The 26,981-nt window shown below is 43.5% G+C and overlaps 1 protein-coding gene across 1 annotated transcript in view; it reads left to right on the forward strand.

Moving 5' to 3' along the window:
- KNDC1 (kinase non-catalytic C-lobe domain containing 1) overlaps positions 1-26,981 on the forward strand; it is a 185,183-nt gene that overhangs the window by 50,343 nt on the left and 107,859 nt on the right. The window contains exons 5-7 of the mRNA XM_038744041.1: positions 2,794-2,911; positions 8,706-9,580; positions 23,751-23,865. Of these exons, the coding sequence (XP_038599969.1) occupies positions 2,794-2,911; positions 8,706-9,580; positions 23,751-23,865 (1,108 nt within the window). The remainder of the gene's footprint in view (positions 1-2,793; positions 2,912-8,705; positions 9,581-23,750; positions 23,866-26,981) is intronic.

Here is a 26,981-nt window from a genome sequence, read left to right on the forward strand (position 1 = left end):
TCCTGGCTCCGCTGCTTGTCGGCTGTGTGGCCTTGGGAAAGTCACTTCACTTCTCTGGATCTCAGTTAGCTCATCTGGAGAAGGGGGGTGAAGACTGTGAGCCCCATGCAGGACAGCGATTGGGTTCAACCCAATATGTTTGTGTCCACCCCAGCACTTATACAGTGCCTGGCATATAATAAGTGCTTAACAAATACCACTGTTGTGATTATTATTATTATTATATGCCTCGAAAAAGAATCAGAGAAGCAATGTGGCCCAGTGGATAGAGCACAGACCTGGGTCCTAATTCCAGCTCCACCACTTGTCTACTATGTGACTATGGGCAAGTCGCTTCACTTCCTGTTGCCTCAGTTCCAACCAGCCAATTGTATTAATTGAGTGCTTGCAGTGTGCAGGGCACTATACAAAGGCTTTGGAGCAAGTCACTTAACTTCTCTGTGCCTCAGTTACCTCATCTGGAAAATGAGGATTAAAACTGTGAGCCCCTCGTGGGACAACCTGATTACCTTGTAACCTCCCCAGCACTTAGAACAGTGCTTTGCACATAGTAAGTGCTTAACAAATACCATTATTATTATTATTATTATTAACAATATGACAGACCCATTATCATGTCTGTAAAATGGGGAAAGACTGTGAGCCTCATGTAGAACAGAGACTGTGTCCAATCTGATTATCTTGTATCTACCCCAGTGCTTAGTACAATGCTTGGCACCTAATAAGTGCTTAAAAAATACCATTAAAAAAAAAAGAATGCCAAGATTTCTTTTGTTCCTCCCTTTGAATTCCGTTGTCCTTTCTGAGCAGTGGAGGGGAAAAAAAAATCCCTAACTTCAGAGGATGCGGACAGGAAACAGGCGAAACTGCGGGGAGGGGGAATTATGTAAATTGTGTAAGTAGCAACCAGGAGAACAGTGGATGTGGTTCTGAATTCTAAGTATCTCTTTCCCTCTTTCAGGTCAGTATGCAGGATTTTAGCATTGTCATTATGCACTGGTCCTTTTAGACCCCCTCTGAGACTCACCTTGGAACTCTCTCATCTGAACCCTTTTTTCAGAAGATGAGGGGCAATTAGCAATTTGAAGTTAGCGTGTACCATCCCCAGCACTTTCTCTTTCCATTTTCTGGCTTGCCGGCCTTTCTGTCTCTATTCTAAAGGCAGGCGATGCTGCTTTTGGATATCTAAGCAATTTTACAGTGGCCAAACAAGTTTTCTCTCAGCATCCATAGCAGATTCAAAATTGGCTTGCAGGAAAGACAAACTCACAAACCTAATCATTTCATTTTTGAATTCTTTAGTCTTGTCTCCTGGTTATGTCCTATGCAAAATTTCTTTCTGATGATCTTCAAGTGAAGTTATTAATAATAATAATAATGGCATTTATTAAGCGCTTACTATGTGCAAAGCACTGTTCTAAGCACTGGGGAGTTTACAAGGTGATCAGGTTGTCCCACATGGGGCTCACAGTCTTAATCCCCATTTTACAGATGAGGTAACTGAGGCACAGAGAAGTGAAGTGACTTGCCCAAGGTCACACAGCTGACGTGGCGGAGCCAGGATTTGAAGTTGCTTTGCTTAGGTTTAATTTCACTTAGCCAATCAATTGTACTTATTGAGAGCTTACTGTATGCAGGGCACTATACTAAGCATTTGGGAGAGGACAACACAACCATATAACAGGCACATTCTCTGCCCACGACAAGCTTACATTTAAATTTTATCCCTATTTTTGACCTTGAATCTTCCTGATCATGTTCTAGATCTGGAAAATAGATATGGTATTGTTTTCTATCCAGTCCATCTAGGGTTTTGTTGTTGTTTTTTCACCTTAGTGGCATAACAACCTGGCCTAGTAGCAAGAGCCCTGGCTTGGGAGTCAGAGGACGTGGGTTCTAATCCCGGCTCTGCCACTTGTCTGTTATGTGACCTTGGGCAAGTCATTTCACTTCTCTGGGCCCCAGTGACATCATCTGTAAAATGAGGATTAAGACTGTGAGCTCCACATGGGACAACCTGATTACTTTGTATTTACCCCAGTGCTTAGAACAGTGCTTGGCACATAGTAAGCATTTAACAAAAAACATTATTATTTGTATTATTATTGTATCTACCCCAGAGCTTAGAACAGTGCTTGACACATAGTAAGTGCTTAAAAAATACCATCATTATTGTTATTATTATTATGACAAAAATTGAACCTTGACCATAAACTGTTCACTAACTTCTGATCGTTATGACAATTTTAAAGAAAGATGTCCACAAAAATGAATTTCCTTTTGGGCTCTCATGAAGTTTAACTGGGGTTAAAATGAATAATCTTCTCATAATCTTGTGATTTAGTCTCTGTTTGGCATTATTACATTAATAATAAGTACTATTATTATATTTGTTAAGCCCTTACTATGTGCCAGGTACTGTACTAAGCGCTGGGGTGGAGACAAGCAAACTAGGTTGCACACAGTCCCTGTCCTACATGGGGCTCACAGTCTCAATCCCCATTTTACAGATGAGGTAACTGACACAGAGAAGTTAAGTGACTTGCCCAAGGTCATATGGCAGACAAGAGGCAGAGCCAGTTTTAGAACCCAGATCCTTCTGACTCCCAGTCACGTGCTCTAACCCCATGTCATGTATTAGAAACCCTTGTCATGCACACAATATGCATGCCTTACACTACAAAAAATTCTAGGATGAGAGTAATCAGCCCGGGGAACGTGATACATTTCTTGTAAATATAAGCAGTAAATGCTTTAACCTTGAATTCTTGATCATCATTTTTGTATCTGCAGAGTATCATATCATTATGTGAAGAAAAAATGAAACTGGCCTCCTCATGTAATATTTGTCAAAGTCTATCTGCTGTTGGAAGGAGAGTACTTTCAATTGAGTCATTTGGTGCTTTTCAAGGTAAAATATGTTCAAAAGAGTAAAATATGTTCGAAAGAAGACTGTGAACCTGTTTCAAAAAGGCGTGATATTACAAAATGAAATCAAGAATCTCGTTTGAAAAATTGTAAGTGATCACTGCAGTGTTAGAGGAGAATAATTTATTCTAGAGTCTGTCTCCCCACCTTGACTCTAAGTTCCTTGTGGGAAGCTACTGTGTCTACTTATTCTATTATACCCCTCCAAGAGCTCAGTACAGTGTTCCCTCCCCATCGCCCCCAGCACCCTCCCTCTGCCCTACCACTTTTCCCTCCCCACAGCACTTGTATTTATTTCTACATATTTATTACCCTATTTATTTTATTTGTACATATTTACCATATTTATTTTATTAATGATGCATATATAGCTATAATTCTATTTATTCTGATAGTGTTGACACCTGTCTACTTGTTTTGTTTTGTTGTCTGTCTCCCCCTTCTAGACTGTGAGCCCGTTGTTGGGTAGGGACCGTCTCTATATGTTGCTGATTTGTACTTCTCAAGCGCTTAGTACAGTGCTCTCTCTGTACACAGTAAGTGCTCAATAAATACAAATGAATGAATGAATGTTCTGCAGAGAGTAAGCACGCAGTATGTACGATTGATTGATTTTAGTACTTGCTGTGCACAGGGCATTATACTACATGTTGGGGGAGTACGATTAAGTTAGAAGACACCATTCCTGCCCTCAGGAATCTTACAAGATTCTAGAAGAGAAGCAGCGTGGCTCAGTGGAAAGAGCCCAGGCTTGAGGGTCAGAGGTTATGCATTCTAATGCCGGCTCTGCCACTTGTCAGCTGTGTGACTTTGGGCAAGTCACTTAACTGCTCTGGGCCTCAGTTACCTCATCTGTAAAATGGGGATTAAGAACAGCACTTAGAACAGTGCTCCAGCACTTAGAACAGTGCTTCGCACATAGTAAATGCTTAACAAATGTCATCATCATCATCATCAGGGGCAACCTGACTACCTTGTATCCACCCCAGTGCTTAGAACAGTGCTTGGCACATAGTAATCACTTAACAAATGCCATCATTATTATTACAATCCAGCAGGGGAGACAGACACTAAAATAACATGCAGATAGGCAAAAGAAGGAGAAGGAGATAGGTATTCATTCATTCAGTTGTATTTATTAAGTGCTTATTATGTGCAGAGCACTGTACTAAGCACTTGGGAAAGTAGAATACAACAATAAAGAGTGAAAAACCCTGCCCACAACGAGCTCACAGTCTAGAGGGGGAAGACTGACATTAATACAAATAAACAGACATCAATATAAATGAATAAAATTACAGATATATACTTAAGTGCTGTGGGTCTGGGAGAAGGGGGAAGAGCAAAGGGAGCGAATCAGGGTGACATGGAAGGGAGTGGGAGATGAGGAAAAGTGAGGCTTAGTCTGGGAAGGCCTCTTGGAGGAGATGTGCCTTCTGTAAGGCTTTGAAAGGGAGGGGGGAGTCATTGTTTGATGGATTTGAGGAGGGAGGGCATTCCAGGTCAGAGGCAGGATGTGGGCCAGGGGTGAGCGGTGAGACAGAAGACATGGAGGCACAGTGAGAAGGTTAGCACCAGAGGAGCAAAGTGTGCGGGCAGGGTTGGAGAAGGAGAGAAGGCAGGTGTTTAATTTGTGCTTAAATGAAAAGCTCTAGAAGATATGTTCTTGGGCCAGTGGATGGAGCACAGACCTGTGAGTTAGAAGGTAATGTGTTCTAATCCCAGCTCTACCACTTGTCTTCTGTGTGACCTAGGGCAAGTCACTTCACTTCTCGGGGCCTCAGTTACCTCATCTGTAAAATAGGGATCAAGACTGTGAACCCCATGTGGGACAGGGACTGTATCCAACCTGATTATCTTGTATCTCTCCCTGTGCTTAGAACAGTGTTTGACACATAGTAAGCACTTAACAAATACCATCATTGTGTTTATTACATGAGGTTGTTAGTGAACAAGTGCTCAGATGACAGAGAATATGCTGAAGGAGCAGTTGGGGTATAGAAGGAGGGATGATTAGAATTAATTGGGGTAGGGTTGCTCAAAGAGCTGTCATTTAAAGAAGTCTTGAAAGATGGGGAGAGCGGCAGTCTAGTGAATTTGAAAAATTGGGGTGGAGGTGTTTCATGAAGGGCGTGAGCCAAAGTGTGACAGAGATGAGAAAAAAGCACCATAAGTGGAAACCTTTGAGAGGGCACATTTCAAAACCCGTTCCTAGTTTGGCCTCCTCCCAAGCATTTTAATAGACATAGATATTTGAGCCAAAGCATAACACATGATAGATAGAATAGGTAATATTCTGACATAATTATAGCTAGCATGCATTTTTGTTCTTCTAGAGAACAAGAAACCTTTTGAATGAGTCCACTTATTTAGCACAAATATCCCGGTATTGGAAACAAATTTCAGTGCTCAGATTCTTATTTCTGGTTAAATAGATTGAATATCTATTTAATATCTAGCCAATTGAATAGATAAAATTTCTGTCCAGTTAAATAGATTAAATATCTCAGAGCACATCTACAGAAAGCAAATTGCATGTTCCTCTAATGGTGAAAATGTGAGCCATCTCCTTTGCCGCTTGCATCTTGAAGCCTCATACTTGATTTTTTTTAAAAGGTATTTGTTTGGGGCTTACTCTGTGCCAGGCACTGTACTAAGCACTTGGATAAATTCAAGCTATTCAGGTTGGACACAGTCCAAGCCCAATGTGGGGCTCACAATCTTAATCCCCATTTTACAGATGAGGGAACTGAGGCACAGAGGAGTTAAATTACTTTCCCAAATAATAATAATAATGATAATAATGGCATTTATTAAGCACTTATTATGTGCAAAGTACTGTTCTAAGCACTGGGGAAGTTAGAAGGTGATCAGGTTTTTCCATGGGGGGCTACCAAAGTCACCCAGCAGGCAAGTGATGGAGTCAGGATTAGAATCCGGTCTTCTGATTCCCAGGCCTGAGCTTTTTCCACTAGGCCACACTGCTTCCCATTTTCGTATGTCCTCGTATTTTCTGGCCAAGTTTAACAGAGGGTCACTGGCAGTCGTTGGGATGAGTGAGGGGAGGTGGGGAAATTTTGCTGTGTGATTATTACCTTTTGAGGAGGTCTCTGGTCTGGGCTCAGAATCTAGCCAACTTCAGCCACTCATTCATTCATTCATTCAACTGTATTTATTGAGCGCTTACTGTGTGCAGAGCCCTGTACTAAGCACTTCGGAAGTACAAGTTGACAACAGATAGAGATGGTCCCTACCCAACAATGGGCTCACAGTCTAGAAGGGAGAGACAGACAACAAAACAAAACATGTGGACAGGTGTCAAGTCATCAGAATAAATAGAAGTAAAGCTAGATGCACATCATTAACAAAATAAATAGAAAAGTAAATATGTACAAGTAAAATAAATAGAGTAATAAATCTGTACAAACATATATACAGGTGCTGTGGGGAGGGGAAGGAGGTAGGGCGGGGGGGATGGGGAGGAGGAGAGGAAAAGTGGGGCTCAGTGGGGGAAGGCCTCCTGGAGGAGGTAAGCTCTCAGTAGGGCTTTGAAGGGAGGAAGAGGGCTAGCTTGGAGGACATGTGGAGGGAGGGCATTCCAGGCCAGGGGGAGGACGTGGGCCGGGGGTTGACGGCGGGACAGGTGAGAATGAGGCCCAGTGAGGAGGTTAGCAGTGGCAGCGGAGTGGAGGGCACAGGCTGGGCTGGAGAAGGAGAGAAGGAAGGTGAGGTAGGAGGGGTGAAGTGATGGAGAGCCATGAAGCTGAGAGTTAGGAGTAATACCCACTCCCAAAGGTATTAGTGGCAGCAGCCTCCCTGACACTCCCCTAAGTAGTAATGGTATTTTTGCAAACTTATGAAATGCAGGGCATTGAACTAAACACTTGAGAAAGCACAAAGAAGCAGAAGGTGAGTTTCCTGCCTACAAGGAGATTACACTCAAACGGGATGGTAGGAGACAAGATTGGGGAATGATAAAAAAAGCTTGAAATGCTCATAATTCAGAAGGTTGACTTCCTTTGTCCCACTCAAAGGCAGATTTGAAGTCCATTGTCTCTCTCATATTGATTTTATCTCTGGGACTTTGGAACCATGGCAAGCAGAGTGTTTAGTGGATGGAGCACGGTCTGAGAGTCAGCAGGACCTGGGTTCTAATCCCAGCTCTATAATTAATAAAATAAAATAAAAACCAGAAGACATGTGACAGAGGCAGGATTAAAACCCAGGTCCTTCTCACTCCCATGTCCATGCTCTATCCACTAAGCAACACTACTTCCTCTGCCAAATGTCTGCTGTGTGACCTTGGGCAGGTCACTTTACTTCTCTGGGCCTCAGTTACCTCTTCTGTAAAAATGGGGATTAAGAATGGGAGCCCCATGTGGGACAGGGACTGTGTCCCACATGATTAACTTGTATCTACCCATGTTTAGAACTGTGCTTGGCATATAGTAAACACTTTAAAAGAACCATTATTATTATATTATTATTACCATAATATTATATTGTACCATATAGGGTTGTATTCTATTATTGTAATAATAATGTGTTAGGTTTGCCCTGAGTTGAATTGTGTTTGGCATTATATTTGCCAAGGAAAATCGCCCCTCTAAATATTTTTGCTCATTATTACTATTAATATTATTATTATTATTAATGTTGAAGTGATTACTAGGTGTCCAGCACTGTATTATGCACTGGGGTAAGATACAAATTAACCAGGTTGGACACAGGCCCCTGTCCCACATGAGACTCACAGTCTATGTAAGAGGGGAAACAAGTATTGGATCCCCATTTTACAGTTGAGGAAGCTGAGGCACAGAGAAGTTAAGTAATTTGCCCAAGGTCACACAGCAAGCAATTGGCAGAGTTCACTGTATCTCCAGTCTAGCCTCTTCGGTCTGATAAAAATGAATGCGGGAGGACTAGTTTAGAAGGATTTCAAATTAAAGTGCATTAAATTGCTCAGTGACTTGCAAAAATGAATGGAAACCTTTCATGGAAATTGAAATGGAAACATGGGCAAACTTGTTATTTCATCTTTCATTTATTCATTCAATCGTATTTATTGAGTGCTCACTGTGTGCAAAGCACAACACTAAACACTTAGGAGAGTACAATTTAGCAATAAGCAGACACAGTCCCTGCCCACAGCGAGCTTATGGTCTAGAGGGGGAGACAGACATTAATAAAAATAAATAAATTACTGCTCCTTAAATAGTGCTGTGGGTCTGAGATGGGGATGAATAGAGGAAGCTAATCAGGGCAATGTAGAAGAGAGTGAGAAAAGAGGAAAGGAGGGCTTAGTCAGGGAAGGCCTCTTGGAGGAGATGGGCCTTCAGTAAGGCTTTGAAGAGGGGGAGAGTCATTGTCTGTCAAGTTGGAGGAGGAAGGGTGTTCCAGGCCAAAGGAAGTGGGCGAGAGGTCGGCGGCGAGATAGATGAGACTGAGGCGCAGTGAGGAGTTTAGCATTAGAGGAGGGAAGTGTGTGGGCTGGGGTGTTAGAAAAGCAGTTTTATTTTAAAAGCCGTTTCTTATCTTTAAATCTGTCTCATTATTTTGGTGGTCATGGGGTGAAAAGACCCTCTGTTTCAGAAGAGGGGAAGCTGCCTGAAGTAAGGACATACATAGACAGGAAGTAGATAGGATGAGTCCAGTCCTCTTTTTCACTTTGTGCACTAACCTTGACTTATCTTTATCTTCCGGGTTGATGTCCTTATTATTACAGAGAAAATACTTCATCTTGTAACATGATGGTACATTTTTACTATTGTCCCTAGATGTCAATGAGAGCATATGGAGAGGTAAAGTGAGTCAGAAAAACATGGGACCCAAATTGAAGCCCAATGATAAAACAACCAGTGACCTCTCCACAGCCGAAGATGTGACATTAAACTGCCTAACTGGTGCAGTGTTAAAGGCCAAAGACAGTGACAGAAAAGAGGGGGACGGCAGCTTCGAAAATGGAAGCCCACCTCCGAAAGCACGACTTGAAACCCCGGTTAAAAACGGCGAAAGGGATGAGCAGGAAAGGTTTACCAGCTTCATCTTGGACTCCAAATACTACGCCAGCGATCCAGACCGAGACTTCCTCAAGAGAAGCCGTTTGAGAAAAATACAAACCTTTCCCAAACTCCCAATTGAGGCCCCGGAGGCCAATAACTTTTGTGTGTCTGTAGCCAGTAGTGGTTCTCTGTCCAAAAAGGGTCAGTTTTCTATCTCTGAGTTGTTCCCACTAGATAAGAAGAGCTGCCCGGTGGAGAAAAATGGTCCTTCCGGCATCAAGGCCCAGCCCAAACTGAAGAGTGATGCTGGGGGTGGTCTTCGGGTGGAGATGCCATGTGAAGAGGCCACAGGGGAGTCCAACAGGGGTAGGAAGCCTGGATCTGCAGGGAACATGGCAATAGGGGGAGCCGGCCCCACTGGGGAAATGCTGAGGGAATGTGGCCCTCAGAGAGATCCGATCCAGATTCCTGAGGGGGCGGATGGAAGCGCTGGACTTTCTGGGAATGAGTTGACTTCACTCACAGGAACTAATCTCCATGAGCAGCTCTCCCCCTTAAATCAAATTCCAGCTCCGCCAAGCAGCAACAATTGGATGGCTCAACCTGACAGCCAAGGAAGTTCAGAGTCGGAAATCATAAGTAACGAGCAGGTAATTAAACATGAATTTTCACTGATGGCAAGGTTTTTTATTGATATTAGTATCTTTTATTTATATTAATGTCTGTCTCCCCCTCTGAACTGTAAGCTCAATATGGGCAGGGAACCTACCTGATAATTCTGTAGTAGTGTATTCCTGGCAGGGAATACATCTGTTTATCAATAATGATGGCATTTGTTAAGCGCTTACTATGTGCAAAGCTCTGTTCTAAGCACTGGAGGGGGGGATACATGGTAATCAGGTTGTCCCACGTGGGGTTCACAGTCTTAATCCCCATTTTCCAGATGAAGTAACTGAGGCCCAGAGAAGTGAAGTGACTTGCCCCAAATCACAGAACTGACAAGTGGCAGAGCTGGGATTAGAACCCATGATCTCTAACTCCCAAGCCCGGGCTCTTTCCACTAAGCCATGCTGCTTCTGTTTATTGTTCTATTGTACTCTCCCAAATGCTTAGTACAGTGCTTAGCACACAGTAAGTACTCAATAATAATAATAATAATAATATAATGGCATTTACTAAGCACTTACTATGTGCAAAGCACTGTTCTAAGCTCTGGGGAGGTTACAAGGTGATCAGGTGGTCCCATGGGGGGCTCACAGTCTTAATCCCCATTTTACAGATGAGGGAACTGAGGCCCAGAGAAGTTAAGTGACTTGCCCAAAGTCACACAGCTGACAAGTGGCAGAGCCAGGATTTGAACCCATGACCTCTGACTCCAAAGCCCGTGCTCTTTCCACTGAGCCACACTGCTTCTCTATAAATATGATAGAATGAATGAATGCTTAGTTCGGTGCTGTGCACATAATAAGTGCTCAATAAATACCACTGATTAATTGATTTTGCTTATAATAATAATGGTATTTGTTAAGCACTTACTACGTGCAAAGCACTGTTCTGAGCACTGGGGGGATACAAGGTAATCAGATTGTTCCACGTGGGGCTCACAGTCTTCATCCCCATTTGACAGATGAGGGAACTGAGGCACAGAGAAGTGAAGTGACTTGCCCAAAATCACACAGCTGACATGTGGCGGAGCCGGGATTAGAACCCATGACCTCTGATTCCCAAGCCCGGGCTCTTTCCACTGAGCCACACTGCTTATGCTAGGACCTAATTATTCTGGGTGCTGAGGGGTAGCAGAGAGGCTACCTTAATTAATTCATTCTTTCATTCAATCGTATTACCAGGTGCAGAACACTGTACCAAGTTCTTGGGAAAGTACAACACAGCAATTAATTAATTAAAAGGTGTCACATGTTTTGAGAATGACATCATTTGGGAGAAGATTGATTCTGTTATTAGAGTTGTATTTCCATATACACCACCAGGTGTGGAACTTTTTTATTAATTATATTTATTAACCACCTACTATGTGCCAAGCACTGTACTAAGCCCCGGAGTAGTTACAAACTATTCAGGTTGGACACAGTCTATGTTCCACATGGGGCTCACAGTCTTAATTTCCATTTCACAGATGAAGTAACTGAAGCCCAGAGAAGTTAAGTGACTTTCCCAAGATCATGCGGCAGAGAAGTGGCGGAGCTGAGATTAGAATTCAGGTCCTCGGACTCCTAGGCTCATTCTCTATCCATTAGGCGAAGCTGCATCCTCATTGGCTCCTCTAAGCTATGTAGGCTCTTCCCCTAAAATATTCCTCAGTCCAAATGAACCATTTCAGAATGTTTGTGGTGGCTCAAAAACTCGTAGCAACCAAAAGGATTCTCTTCCTGCAGACAGTTGTTATTTTTCCTTTTCCCCAGTGGCACAGATGGATTGTTGAGGCTGAGTTTGCGGCTGTGACTCAAGTCCATGCGTAGAAGCCCTTTTCTGCCCACGGATTCTCCAGATCTATTCAGAAGATAGAAGCAGAGGGGTTTAGAGGATACGGCATAGGTTTGGGAGTCAGGAGGATGTGGGTTCTAATTCCAGCTCCACTACACATCTGCTGTGTGACCTTGGGCAAGCCACTTAACTTCTCTGGGCCTCAGTTCTCTCATCTGTAAAAAGGGGATTAAAAGTGTGAGCCCCCTCATCTGTAAAAAGGGGATTAAAAGTGTGAGCCCCACGGGGGACAGGGACTATGTCCAACTTGATTAACTCATATCTATCCCAGTACTTAGAACAGTGCTTGGCACATAGTAAGCACTTACCAAGTACCATCATCCTTATTATTATTATTATTATCATTATTATTTATCACCATGTCTCCCAAAACCCTGGATGACCATTGCTCCTACCTTCCAGGTCACAGAACCTAACCTTCTGCTGTCACCCTTACAGGAATAATCAAAATAATTGTAGCATGTTTTAAGCGCCTAGTTGGTGAGAAGCAGTGTGGCTTAGTGAACAGAGCCCAGGCCTGGGGGTCAGAGAGTCCTGGGTTCTAATCCTGACTCTGCCACATGTCTGCTGTGTGACTGTGGGCACTTCACTTCTCCGAGCCTCAGTTACTTCATCTGTAAAATGGGGATTAAGACTGTGAGCCCCATGTGGGACAGGGACTGTGTCCAACCTGATTAGTTTGTATCTACCCCAGTGTTTAGAACCATGCTTGGCACATAGTAAGCACATAACAAGTACCATAATTAATACTAATTCATTCATTCATTTATTCAATCGTATTATTGAGCGCTTACTGTGTGCAAAGCACTGTACTAAGTGCTTGGGAAGGACAAGTCAGCAACGTATAGAGATGGTCCCTACCCGACAACGGGCTCACAGTCTAGAAGGGGGAGACATTCATTCACTCATTCATTCAATCATATTTATTGAGTGCTTACTGTGTGCAGAGCACTGTACTAAGCGCTTGGGATTAGTACAGTGCTTTGCACATAGTAAGCACTTAACAAATATTATTATTATTATTATAAAATAATACATATATTCATTCATTCAATCGTATTTATTGAGCGCTTACTGTGTGCAGAGCACTGTACTAAGCACTTGGGAAGTACAAGTTGGCAACATGTAATGATGGTCCCTACTCAACAGTGGGCTCACAGTCTAGAAGGGGGAGACAGACAACAGAACAAAACATATTAACAAAATAAAATAATACACGTATTCATTCATTTATTCATTCATTCAATCGTATTCATTGAGTGCTTACTGTGTACAGAGCACTGGACTACTAATCACAGGCCTGGGAGTCAGAAGGACCTGCCTTCTAATCCCGGCTCCGCTACTTGTCTGCTGTGTGAACTTGAGCAAGTCACTTCTCTTCGCTGTGCTTCAGTTTCCTCAACTCCAAAATGGGGGTGCCTGTTCTCCCTCCTACTTAGACTGTGAGCACCATGAGCGACAAGGACTGCCTTACCTAATTAATTTGGGCCAACCCTAGAGTTTAGAACAGTGTTTGACAAATACCACAAAAAAACCCCACCATACAAGGCACTGGAGTAGATACAAGATAATCAGGTCAGACACAGTCCCTATCCCACACTTCTAAGAAGCAGCGTGGCTTAGTGGAAAGAGCTCGGGCTTGGGAGTCAGAGGACATGGGTTCTAATCCTGCCTCCCCCACTTGTCTGCTGTGTGACCTTGGGCAAGCCACTTAATTTCTCTGCTCCAGTGATTAGAACAGTGCTTTGCACATAGTAAGCACTTAACAAATGCCATCATTATTATTATTATTATTCTCTGTGCTTCAGTTACCTCATCTGCAAAAGGGGGAGTAAGATGGTGAGCCTCACATGGGACAATGTGATTACCTTGTATTCATTCAATCACATGTATTGAGTGCTTACTGTGTGCAGAGCACTGTACTAAGCACTTGGATCTCCCCCAGCGCTTAGAACAGTGCTTGGCACATAGTAAGTTCTTAACAAATACCATCATTATTATGCCACAGGGGCCTACTAAGAGGGACAAGAGGTATGAATCCCATTTTATAGATGAGGAAATTGAGGAACGAGGAAGTAAAATGACTTGCCCAAGGTTCTCTGAATGCCAGGCTCATGGTCTTTCCACCAGGGCATGCCGTTTCCAAACTCTTAAGTGGACTAGGATTTTGTTTAACTTCATCAGTAGTATTTATTGAGCTCCTGTGCAAAGAGTGCTCTAATAGGCAATTTGGAGAATACAGTAGAATAATGATAATAATAATAATATTAGTGGTATTTGTTAAGCACTTACTATTTGACAGGCACTGTACTAAGTGTTGGGTTGGATGCAAGCAAATAAGGTTGGGCACAGTCCCTGTCTCACCTAGGGCTCACAGTCTTAATCCACATTTTACAGACGAGGTAACTGAGGCCCAGAGAAGTGAAATGACTTGCCCAAGGTCCTTCTGTCTCCTAGGCCTGTGCTCTATCCACTAGACATTGCTGCTTCTTAGTTAATAGGCATAATCCCCATCCTCCAGATGCTCAAACATAAGCTACTCAAACATCCAAACTCAAACTCCAACATCCAGAAGTGTTTACTGTGAATAAACCAGGAGTCTGATTCTGGGTAGTTTTCCCAATTATTTTCAACTAAATATTATGAGAGTAAGATTTAAAATCTCTTGCACCAAAAGTAGTATGTCTAAATATATAACCAAATAGTGTCTGTAACTACTTTCTTTCGATTCTTTCCCTAGCTGTACCCCATACTGAACAATCTTTCATGAAAGAGAAAAGTGCAGACGTAAATATAAAGGTGAAACCAAAGGTTTGTGGGAGGTGGTTAAAGAGAGAAAATGAATTACTCTCAGTTGATCATCCACCCTGGGAAACCCAGCTCTTTAAAGGAATTGTCGGTAGTCATAGGCAAAAATCTCCAATGGCTACCAATCAACCTATGCATCAGGCAAAAACTCCTCACTCTTGGCTTCAAGGCTCTCCATCATCTCGCCCCCTCTTACCTCTCCTCCCTTCTTTCCTTCTACAGCCCAGCCCACACCCTCCGCTCCTCTGCCGCTAACCTCCACACTGTGCCTCGTTCTCACCTGTCCTGCTGTCGACCCCCGGCCCACGACCTCCCCCTGGCCTGGAATGCCCTCCCTCCACACACCCGCCAAGCTAGCTCTCTTCCTCCCTTCAAAGCCCTACTGAGAGCTCACCTCCTCCAGGAGGCCTTCCCAGACTGAGCCCCCCATTCCTCTTCCCCTCCCATCCCCCCTGCCCTACCTCCTTCCCCTCCCCACAGCACCTGCATATATGTTTGTACAGATTTATTACTCTATTTTACTTGTACATATTTACTATTCTATTTATTTTATTTTGATTAATATGTTTTGTTTCGTTGTCTGTCTCCCCCTTCTAGACTGTGAGCCTGCTGTTGGGTAGGGACCATCTCTATATGTTGCCAACATGTACTTCCCAAGTGCTTAGTACAGTGCTCTGCACACAGTAAGTGCTCAATAAATACGATTGAATGAATGAATGAATAGGAAAGAGGAAGCTGTGAAATTTGTTTAATTCTACTCTACCTGAGTAGTTGCCTCAAGTTCATTCATTCAATCGTATTTATTGAGCGCTTACTGTGTGCAGAGCACTGTACTAAGCGCTTGGGAAGTCCAAGTTGGCAACATATAATGACGGTCCCTACCCAACAATAGGTTCACAGTCTAGAAGGGGGAGACAGACAACAAAACAAAACATATGGACAGGTGTCAAGTCGTCAGAACAAATAGAATTAAAGCTAAATGCACGTCATTAACAAAATAAATAGAATAGTAAATATGTACAAGTAAAATAAATAGAGTAATAAATCTGTACAAACATATATACAGGTGCTGTGGGGAGGGGAAGGAGGTAAGTGAAAGTGCCTCAAGTGAAATGCATTAAGTTCCATTTTGAAAGGTGTTCAAATTCATCTTTCCTCTTTAAAAAAACAACAACAAGAATAGTATGGGGCCTTATGAATGCTTGGAAGTGGAAGAATCAGGCAGGTTCCAGGTGCTGACAACCAAAGCTTGTGTTGGCTAAGTGCTTTGTACAGTGCCCTGCACACAGTAAGCCCTCAGTCAATATGATTGACTAAAACAAACAGGAGGAGATTGATCACTGCCTATTCTTGTGACCAAGAAGTTGATGATAATAATAATAATAATAATAGTAATAATTTTGGTATTTGTTAAGTTCTTACTATGGAGAAGCAGCATGGCTCAGTGGAAAGAGCCCGGGCTTTGGAGTCAGATGTCATGGGTTCAAATCCTGGCTCCGCCAACTGTCAGCTGTGTGACTTTGGGCAAGTCACTTAACTTCTCTGAGCCTCATTTACCTCATCTGTAAAATGGGGATTAAAACTGTGAGCCCCCCATGGGACAACCTGATCACCCTGTAAACTCCCCAGTGCTTAGAACAGTGTTTTGCACATAGTAAGCACTTAATAAATGCCATCATTATTATTATTATTATTATTCATTCAATCATATTTATTGAGCTCTTACTGTGTTCAGAGCACTGTACTGAGCGCTTGGGAAGTACAAGTTGGTAACATATACGGTCCCTACCCAACAACAGGCTCACAGTCTAGAAGGGGGAGACAGACAACAAAACAAAACATGTGGACAGGTGTCAAGTCATCATCTTCTGACCCCATTCCCTCTCATCTTATGAAATCTCTCGCTCCATCCCTTCTCCCCTCCTTAACTTCCATCTTCAACCGCTCACTCTCCACTGGTTCCTTCCCCTCTGCCTTCAAACATGCCCATGTCTCTCCCATCCTAAAAAAACCCTCTCTTGACCCCACCTCACCTTCTAGTTATCGTCCCATATCCCTCCTACCATTCCTTTCCAAACTCCTTGAACGAGTTGTCTACATGCGCTGCCTAGAATTCCTCAACAACAACTCTCTCCTCGACCCCCTCCAGTCTGGCTTCCGTCCCCTTCATTCCACGGAAACTGCGCTCTCAAAGGTCACCAATGACCTCCTGCTTGCCAAATCCAACGGCTCATACTCTGTCCTAATCCTCCTCGACCTCTCAGCTGCCTTTGACACTGTGGACCACCCCCTTCTCCTCCACACGTTATCTGACCTTGGCTTCACAGACTCCGTCCTCTCCTGGTTCTCCTCTTATCTCTCCGGTCGTTCTTTCTCAGTCTCTTTTGCAGGCTCCTCCTCCCCCTCCCATCCTCTTACGGTGGGGGTTCCCCAAGGTTCAGTACTTGGTCCCCTTCTGTTCTCAATATACACACACTCCCTTGGTGACCTCATTCGCTCCCACGGCTTCAACTATCATCTCTACGCTGATGACACCCAGATCTACATCTCTGCCCCCGCTCTCTCCCCCTCCCTCCAGGCTCGCATCTCCTCCTGCCTTCAGGACATCTCCATCTGGATGTCCGCCCGCCACCTAAAGCTCAACATGTCGAAGACTGAGCTCCTTGTCTTCCCTCCCAAACCTTGTCCTCTCCCTGACTTTCCCATCTCTGTTGACGGCACTACCATCCTTCCCGTCTCACAAGCCCGCAACCTTGGTGTCATCCTCGACTCCGCTCTCTCATTCACCCCCACATCCAAGCCGTCACCAAAACCTGCCGGTCTCAGCTCCGCAACATTGCCAAGATCCGCCCTTTCCTCTCCATCCAAACCGCTACCCTGCTCATTCAAGCTCTCATCCTATCCCGTCTGGACTACTGCACTAGCCTTCTCTCTGATCTCCCATCCTCGTGTCTCTCTCCACTTCAATCCATACTTCATGCTGCTGCCCGGATTATCTTTGTCCAGAAACGCTCTGGACATATTACTCCCCTCCTCAAAAACCTCCAATGGCTACCGATCAATCTGCGCATCAGGCAGAAACTCCTCACCCTGGGCTTCAAGGCTCTCCATCACCTCGCCCCCTCCTACCTCACCTCCCTTCTCTCCTTCTACTGCCCAGCCCGCACCCTCCGCTCCTCCACCGCTAATCTCCTCACTGTACCTCGCTCTCGCCTGTCCCGCCATCGACCCCCGGCCCACGTCATCCCCCGGGCCTGGAATGCCCTCCCTCTGCCCATCCGCCAAGCTAGCTCTCTTCCTCCCTTCAAGGCCCTGCTGAGAGCTCACCTCCTCCAGGAGGCCTTCCCAGACTGAGCCCCTTCTTTCCTCTCCCCCTCGTCCCCCTCTCCATCCCCCCGTCTTACCTCCTTCCCTTCCCCACAGCACCTGTATATATGTATATATGGTTGTACATATTTATTACTCTATTTATTTATTTATTTATTTATTTATTTTACTTGTACATTTCTATCCTACTTATTTTATTTTGTTGGTATGTTTGGTTCTGTTCTCTGTCTCCCCCTTTTAGACTGTGAGCCCACTGTTGGGTAGGGACTGTCTCTATGTGATGCCAATTTGTACTTCCCAAGCGCTTAGTACAGTGCTCTGCACATAGTAAGCGCTCAATAAATACGATTGATTGATTGATTGATTGATCATCCATTCATTCATTCAATTGTATTTATTCAGCACTTACTGTGTGCCAAGCACTGTACTAAGCACTTGGGAAGTACAAGTTGGCAACATATAGAGACTGTCCCTACCCAACGACGGGCTCACAGTCTAGAAGAGGGAAACAGACAACAAAACAAAACATGTAGACAGGTGTCAAAATCATCAGAATAAATAGAATTAAAGCTATAAGCACATCATCATTAACAAAATAAGTAGAATAGTAAATATGTACACGTAAAATAGAGTAATAAATCTGTACAAATATATACAAGTGCTGTGGAGAGGGAAAGGTGATAGGGCAGGCAGAGGGGGGCCAAGCACTGTGCTAAGCACTGGGGTAGAGTGGTAGACTAGAACTGTGGTAGACCAAGTGCTTAGTACAGTGCTCTGCACACAGTAAGTGCTCAATAAGTACGATTGAATGAATGAATCAGATCAGACACAGTCCCTGTCTCACATGGGGATCACAGTCTCAATCCCCGTTTTACAGATGAGGTAACTGAGACACAGAGAGGTTAAGTTCATTCATTCATTCAATCCTATTTTTTGAGCACTTACTACATGCAGAGCACTATACAAAGTGCTTGAGAGAATACAACAATAAACGGACACATTCCCTGCCCATAAGCTTATAGTCGTTGCAGACGGATATCAATACAAATAAATAAAATTACAGATCTGTACGTAAGTGCTGTGGGGCTGGGAAGAGGGGAAGAACAAAGGGAGCAAGTCAGGGTGACACAGAAGGGAGTGGGAGATGAGGAAAGTGGAGGCTTAGTCTAGGAAGGCTTCTTGGAGGAGATGTGTCTTCAATAAGGCTTTGAAGTGGGGGGAGATTAATTGTTGGTAAGATTTGAGGAGGGAGGACACTCCAGGCCAGAGACCAAGGTCACACAGCAGACATGTGGCAGTAGCAGAATTAGAACCCAGGTCCTTCTGACTCCCAAGCCTGGATTCTATCCACTAGGCCAAGCTGCTTCCCCTATTATAGCCCAACTTCACATTTGGTTTTAGAAAACCTAAGTTGGTGTTGCTGTTTTTCACTCATCCATATTGCCAAATTTGCTCACGTAATTGGAAGCTCTCTATGGGCAGGGAATGTGTCCGTTTATTGTTGTATTGTACTCTCCCAAGAGCTCAGTATAGTGCTCTGCACACAGTAAGTGCTCAATAAGTAGATTGACTGGCTGACTGTTGTAAGTACCCTTTTTTTGGAAACCGAAAATCTGGAGGGACTATTATGTTAAGAATTAAATCTAACAATAAGAGGAACAGGAGAAAAGAGGAAAAGAACAAAATGGAGGAAAAAAAAGGAAAGTAAGAAGGCACCTCCTTTCATAGAATAGGCATTCAGTGAAATATGGTAACCCCCACAATACCCTATTTTCCTTCTTGGGATCGCATTGGCAAACTTCTCAAAAAAGGAGAGTTGGAGACTCAGACCTTTATCCACAGGACCCTCACTCTGCCTTTATATTCCAGTGTGTGCCACAATCACTGCTCAAAAAGTATGGATTGAATTTCCTCCTCAAAATCCAGGGGGAGAGAGAAAGTGATGCAGTGGGAGCAATTACGCAAGTAAATGTGGTAATTTTTCACAGGTTACAATATGCTAATGTAAAGAAAATAACAAGAGCTATTTTTAGGAGACCTCAGTCCTGTATTTCTGTGGAGCGTACCTCATTAAAAGTTTATCTCTACGGATTGTCTCAAAAATGTTTAGAAACTGGGGCGGGGGGAACGATAGTTGCTTCCATTTTCCCACAAATCTTTATTTATTATCAAGAGATATGGCAAGTGCTTTATCCCTTGTCATAAAGGTGTTCTCCAGAAAGGATTTGAGAGTAACTATATGGGAAATGTTATTTAATTTGGTAATGCAAGTGGATAAAAGGCCTTGAATCCTGGAGTAGGTAAGTCAACGGAATTTATTGAGTACTTATTGTGTGCAGGCACTGTATTAAGCCCTTGGGAGAGTACAACATAACAGAATGGGTAGACCCTTTCCAATCCTAATATTTTCAGTGACAGTTAGTGTATTATTTTATTTGTTATTAATTTTCCTAAATCTCAATAGACTGGAAACCTAATTACTAAAAACGGAAACCAAAGTAAAGAAAATTTGCTTATAACCACCCAAAGTGACTTCAGTTATGTGTAGTACTTAGTCCCAAGGCTACAACTATATTAAAGTTGCACTGAATCTGCAGAGGAAAATCAATCCACGAATCAATGCTTTTTATTGAGTGCGTATTGTGTGCAGAGCACCATACTAAGTGGTTGGGAGAACATTTATTCATTCAACGATATTCATTGAGTTCTTACCGTGTGCACCAAACTGTACTAAGCGCTTGGGAGAGTACAATAGAACAATAAACAGACACATTCCCTGCCCACAATGAGCTTAAAGATTAGACGGAGAAACAGACATGAATAGAAATAAATAAATGACAGATAAGGACAGAAGGGATGGAGGGATGAATAAAGGGAACAAGTCAGGGAGATGCAGAAGTGAGTGGGAGAAGAGGAAAGGAGGGCTTAGTCAGGGAAGGCCTCTTGGGGAGATGCACTTTTTTATTTCCTACACCTCTGAATTTATGCCTTCCTTCCCCCCAGTGTCATGTTCCCGATGTTGCTTTTATTATGATTGACAGTAGCATTAACAAATCAATCAATCAATGGTATTTATTGAACATGTACCTTGTGCAGAGGACTCTACTAAGCTCTTGGGAAAGTACAATGCAATAAAGTTAATATGGCCTAGTGGCAAGAGCTTGGGAGTCAGAGGTCATGGGTTCTAATTCCATCTCTGCCACTTGTCTGCTGTGTGACCTTGGGCAAGTCACTTCACTGGGCCGAAGTTACCTCATCTGTAAAATGGGGATCAAGATTGTGAGCCCCATGTGGGACAGGGATTGTGACCAACCTGATTGTCTTGTATTTACGCCAGCACTTAGAACAGTGCTTGGCACATATTAAGTGCCTAATAAATACCATTATTATTGTAGAGAAGCAGCATGGCGTAGTGGATAGAGCACAGGCCTGGGTGTTAGAAGGTCCTGGTTTCTAATTCCAGCTTTGCCACTTGTCTGCTATGTGACCCTGGGCAAATCACTGTGTCTCAGTTCCCTCATCTGTAAAATGGGGATTGAGGCTGTGAGCCCCACATGGGACAGGGACTGTGTCCAACCCAATTTGCTTGTATCCACCCCAGTGCTTAGTTCAGCGCCTAGCACATAGTAAATGCTTAACAAATATCACAATCATTAGTATTGTAATTATTATTATTATTATTATACATGCTCACTGCCTACAAGGAGCATACAGTTTACAGGGAGAGAGAGGCCTGAAAATAAATTACAGAAAGGGTAAAAAGTATAGTATAAGGATATGGACATAAGAGCTATGGGGCTGAGGTGAGTATCAGAATGCTTAAGAGTTACAAGGCCAAGTGTAGACTCAATGCAAAGGGGATGGCAGATGGGAAAAATGCAGTTTTTTTCCCAAGCAGTTGGTATAGTGCTCTGCAAGCAGTTAGTACTCTTTCATTGAGAGTTTAGGCAGGGAAGACCTATTGGAAGATGTGCGATTTTAGAAGTACAAAGCAGGAAGTAACATGATCCCTGTCCGCAAGGAGCTTCTACTCTAGTCAGGGAAAGACAGACATAAAGATACTTATGAGTAGCAGCATGGGCTAGTGGGTAAAGCATGGGGCCTGGGAATCAGAAGGACTCGGATTCTAATCTCAGCTCCACCACTTGACTGCTGGGCAAGGCACTTCTCTTTTCTGTGCCTCAGTTACCTATCTCATTTGTAAAATGCAGATTGAGATTTTGATCCTTGTGTGAGACAGGGACTGTGTCCAACCTGGTTTGCTTGTATCCACCCCAGTGCTTAATACAGTCCCTGGCACACAGTAAGTGCTTAACGAATACCATAAAACATTTTCAAATCAAGTAATCAATCAATAATCGAAGGTACAATTGAATTAAATGTGTATCCCAAAGTGCTGAGGATGGGTAAAAATAAGTTCCATGTTAGCTTTTGCCACAAAAGTAGCCCCTCAGGGCCTTAGAAAATTAATAATGATGGTATTTATTGAGCACTTACTATGAGTCAAGCACCTGGATATGTTATTTTTGCCCTAGCTCCCAAAGTACTGTCCTGGAGTTCTATTCTTGTCTCTGCTCCCAATTCCTCTCATCTTCTCTTCCCAATCCTCTATCTGACTGGAGAAACTTGGCACACCTTGAGTACTCTTGCGCATCTAACAAGAGTGCTGTTCAACAGAGTGATATTTCTTCACAAGTCTTCACTTGAAAATTGAAAAGCTACTGCAGCATTATCCTAAGGATTGTTCCTTAACATTTCACAGAATGCTGTAAAACTGTGAGAAATTTTGGAGTGTGCAATTAAGACTAGTAAAAAAAGGTTACAATTGTAAAGTCAGATCCGCTATGTCGTATTTCTTGGGATATCCCAGGAGTTTGTTTCTCCAAAAAGCTAGAGAAAGACTGCCCTGTCTTTCATTATACGTTCTTGGGCATCTGTGAGGGCCCTTTTAATTTAATTTGCTACCCTGCCCCTTGGAGAAGCAGTGTGGCCTAGAGGAAAGAGCACATGCCTGAGAGACAGAAGATCTGGATTTTAATCCTGGCTCCATCACTTGTCTGCTGTGAGACCTTGGGCAAGTCACATCATTTCTCTGTGCCTCAGTTACCTCATATGCAAAATGGGGATTAAAGCCATGAGCCCCAAGTGTGACAGGGAATGTGTCCAACTTGATTGTCTTATATGTACCCCAGTGCTAAATATACCTAGTGCTTAACAAATACCATAAAATGGTAAGATTTCTAGCTCTCTAGTGTGGTGGATAGACCACAGGCCTGGAAGTCAGAAGGTCTTAGAGAAGCAGTATGGCTCAGTGGAAAGAGCATGGACTTTGGAGTCAGAGGTCACGGATTCGAATCCCAGCTCTGCCAATTGTCAGTTCTGTGGGCAAGTCACTTAACTTCTATGTGCCTCTGTTCCCTCATCTGTAAAATGGGGATTAAGACTGTGAGCCCCCTGTGGGACAACCTTATCACCTTGTAACCTCCCCGGCACTTAGAACAGTGCTTTGCACATAGTAAGTGCTTAATAAATGCCATTATTATTACTATCATAAATGATTCTCAAATATATGATTCAATTTAATAAAGACTCATTTTTCATGGTGTGAACTCCAAAAAAAATGTAAGTAATAGCAATTTAGGGGGTGGGGGGTGGAATGTGTGTGTGTGTGTGTGTGTGTGTGTGTGTGTGTGTGTGTGTGTGTGTGTGTGTGTGTTTTCTAAGATTCAGCATAACATTCATCCGAGCACCTCTGAAGTACAAACACTCCCCTTAAATAGTTTGGATTTAGTTTAGTTTAATGATGATGATGATGATGGTGTTTGTTAAAACCCTTACTATGTGCCAAGAACTGTTCTAAGCATTGGGTTATATACAAGGTGATCAGGTTGTACCACTTGGGGATCACAGTCTTCAATCCCCATTTTATAGGTGAGGTAACTGAGGCACAGAGAAGTGAAGTGACTTACCCGAAGTCACAGAGCTGACAAGTGGCAGAGCCTGGATTAGAATCCACGACCTCTGACTCCCAAGCCCGTGCTCTTTCCACTAAGCTACGCTGCTTCTCTGCTCTGCTCAGTTTAACTCTGCTCATGAAAGTTTTAAGGTGTCATTATTGCTTCAGAGCTGATTTATTTCTCCTTCCCTCTCCACCCACTGTTCCCTACCCCTTTTTTTTCCTAGAGGATCTCACTTCAGGATCTCCTGTCTCAGGTTGTCCGGCCATTCAAGGAATACGAGCTTTGGGCCCTGTGTCATGAATGCTTGTCTACTCTGCAGACTTACACAGACTATCCAGGTAATACTTCATGCCAGAAATTCTGAGGGGGATCGTTTTCACCAGATGTGTTGTCCTCAGAGAGCTTCATAGATCGCTAAACCTCCCCATTGCCTTATTGCATGATTGTGCATTGTGTGTAACTTGCTGAATGGTATTCGTGCATTCATGCATTCATTCAATCTTATTTATTGAGAGCTTACTGTGTGCGGAGTGCTTGGGAGAGGACAATGAAACAATAAACAGACACATTCCCTGCCCACAAGGAGCTTACAGTTTAGAGGGTATCAGGGGAAGAGCCAGTTTATTGTTGTAGCTCCAATTAGGAAACAGTGAGGCCTAGTGGAAAGAATATGGGCCTTCGAGTCAGGAGATCTGGATTCTAATCCCTTCTCCGCTCCTCTCTGCTCCGCCACTTGCAGGCTCCTTGCATGCTACCTGACCTTAGGCAAATCACTTAGCTGTGCTTCAGTTTCCTCATTTTACAGATGAGGAAACTGAAGCAGCATGGCCTAGTGATGATGATGATGATGGTATTTGTTAGGCACTTACTATGTGCCAAGCACTGTTCTAAGTGCTGGGGTTATAATAATAATAATAATAATAATAATAATAATAGCATTTATTAAGCACTTACTATGTGCAAAGCACTGTTCTAAGCACTGGGGAGGCTACAAGGTGATCAGGTTGTCCCACGGGGGCTCACAGTCTTAATCCCCATTTTACAGATGAGGTAATTGAGGCACAGAGAATTTAAGTGACTTGCCCAAGGTCACACAGCTGACAATTGGCAGAGCTGGGATTTAAACCCATGACCCCTGACTCCAGAGCCCGTGCTCTTGCCATTGAGCCACACTGCTTCAGATACGAGGTGATCAGGTTGTCCCACTTAGGGCTCACAGACTTAATCCCCATTTTACTTTTGAGGTAACTGAGGCACAGAGAAGTGAAGTTTGCTGCCTAAGGTCACACAGCAGACAAGTGGCAGAGCCAGGATTTGAACCCATGTTCTCTGACTCCCAAGTCTGTGCTCTTTCCACTAAGCCATGCTGCTTCCCAGTGGAGAGAGCATGGGCCTGGGAGTCAGAAGTACCTGCATTCTAATCCTGGCTCCGCCCCTTGTCTGCTTTGTGACTTTGGGCAAATAATAATAATAATGGCATTTCTTAAGTGCTTACTATGTGCAAAGCACTGTTCTAAGCGCTGGGGAGGATACAAGAGAAGCAGCGTGGCTCAGTGGAAAGAGCCCATGTTTTGGACTCAGAGGTCATGGATTCAAATCCCAGTTCCTCCACTTGTCGGCTGTGTGACTTTGGGCAAGTCACTTCACTTCTCTGTGCCTCAGTGACCTCATCTGTAGAATGGGGATGAAAACTGTGAGCCCCCCATGGGACAACCTGGTCACCTTGTAACCTCCCCAGTGCTTAGAACAGTGCTTGGCACATAGTAAGTGCTTAATAAAAGCCATCATTATTATTATTACAAGGTGATCAGGTTGTCCCACGTGGGGCTCACAGTCTTAATCCCCATTTTACAGATGAGGGAACTGAGGCCCAGAGAAGTTAAGTGCCTTGCCCAAAGTCACACAGCTGACAATTGGCAGAGCCGGGATTTGAACCCATGACCTCTGACTCCAAAGCCCGTGCTCTTTCCACTGAGCCATGCTGCTTCTCTGCTTCTCTGCTTCAAATCACTTCACTTCTCTGGGCCTCAGTTACCTCATCTGTAAAATGGGGATTAGGACTTTGAGCTCCATGTGGGACAAGGACTTTGTCCAACCTGATTTGCTGTATCTACCCCAGTGCTTAGTACAGTGTCTGGCACATAGTAAGTGCTTAACAAATGCCACCAGAATTATTATTAAAATGAGGATGAAACACCTATTCCTCAAGGCTGCAAGCCCCATGTGGGACAGGGTCTGTGTGCAACCTGATTATCTTACATCTTGGCACACAGTGAGTGCTTAACAAATCTGTCAATTACTTTTACTATCCACATGTGATTAATCAGTCTGTCAAATTTATTGAGCACTTACTGTGTGCAGCACTGTACTAACCACTTGGGAGACTACAAGATAACAGAGTTGAAAGACATATCCCCTGCTTTTCTTGTGACCAAGATCCACTCTGGGCAAGCAAATTGAGGGGAACATAAGAAGATGCTCATTGTGGGTAGGGAATGTGTCTGTTTATTGTTGTATTGGACTCTCCCAAGTGCTTAGTACAGTGCCCAGTACACAGTAAATGTTCAGGAAATATGATCAAATCAGTGAATGTCAGGATTGGCGGAAGGAGTTTGGCCAAGTTGGAAGAAAATTTTCCACAACGGTTGAATCCGTGAACTGAGATTGTTTCTCCAGGGAGATCCCTAATCTCCCATCCTTCCTTTCTCAACAACAATAACAACAACAACAACAACAACAATAATAATAATAATAATAACGTGTTTACTAAAAGAAAAGCACTGTACTGAGCACTGGGGTAATTACCAAGCTAATTAGACTAGACACAATCCCCATCCCTTATGGGGCTCGCAGTCTAATGAGAAAGGAGACCAGGTATTGAATCCCCATTTTGCACATGAGGGAACTGAGACACAGAGAGGTGAAATGACTTGCCTAAGGTCACACAGCGGACAAGTGGTGGAGCTGGGATTAAAACCCAGGTCTTCTGATTCCCAGGCCCATGGTTCATCCACTCAGCCATGGTGCTTCTCAATTGATTGGTTGTAAGACATGATCCCTTCCCTCGAGGAGCATATAGCCTAATAGTGGAGACTAGTAGACAAAAAGAGTTTATAATAAAATGAGAGTATAAAGTGGACTCTCAGTCTCTTTCGTGAGGCTCTTGAGAAATCTCTACTGGAGCTGGGAGTGAGGGCTGGGCCTGACATTCATGTGAACCAGGTAGAAAGGAAGAAGAATATCTATGGGCTTTCTACTCCCTGTTCCTCTCTCATTCTGGATTCAGTTGTATTCCATAAAGAAAAGCAAATTAACTTCCCCTTCACAAAATCATTTGCCATTCAACCTTGCAGTCTCCGGGTGGTTATTTATTTCTGTTTCATTTTCTTGTTGTTTTGCTTTGGTCTGTGTACATAGCATCCGAAATGGTTACCTTCCCCTCATTTAATTCAAG

This window comes from Tachyglossus aculeatus, chromosome 3, assembly GCF_015852505.1.
Source record: "Tachyglossus aculeatus isolate mTacAcu1 chromosome 3, mTacAcu1.pri, whole genome shotgun sequence".
Lineage (NCBI taxonomy): Eukaryota > Metazoa > Chordata > Mammalia > Monotremata > Tachyglossidae > Tachyglossus > Tachyglossus aculeatus.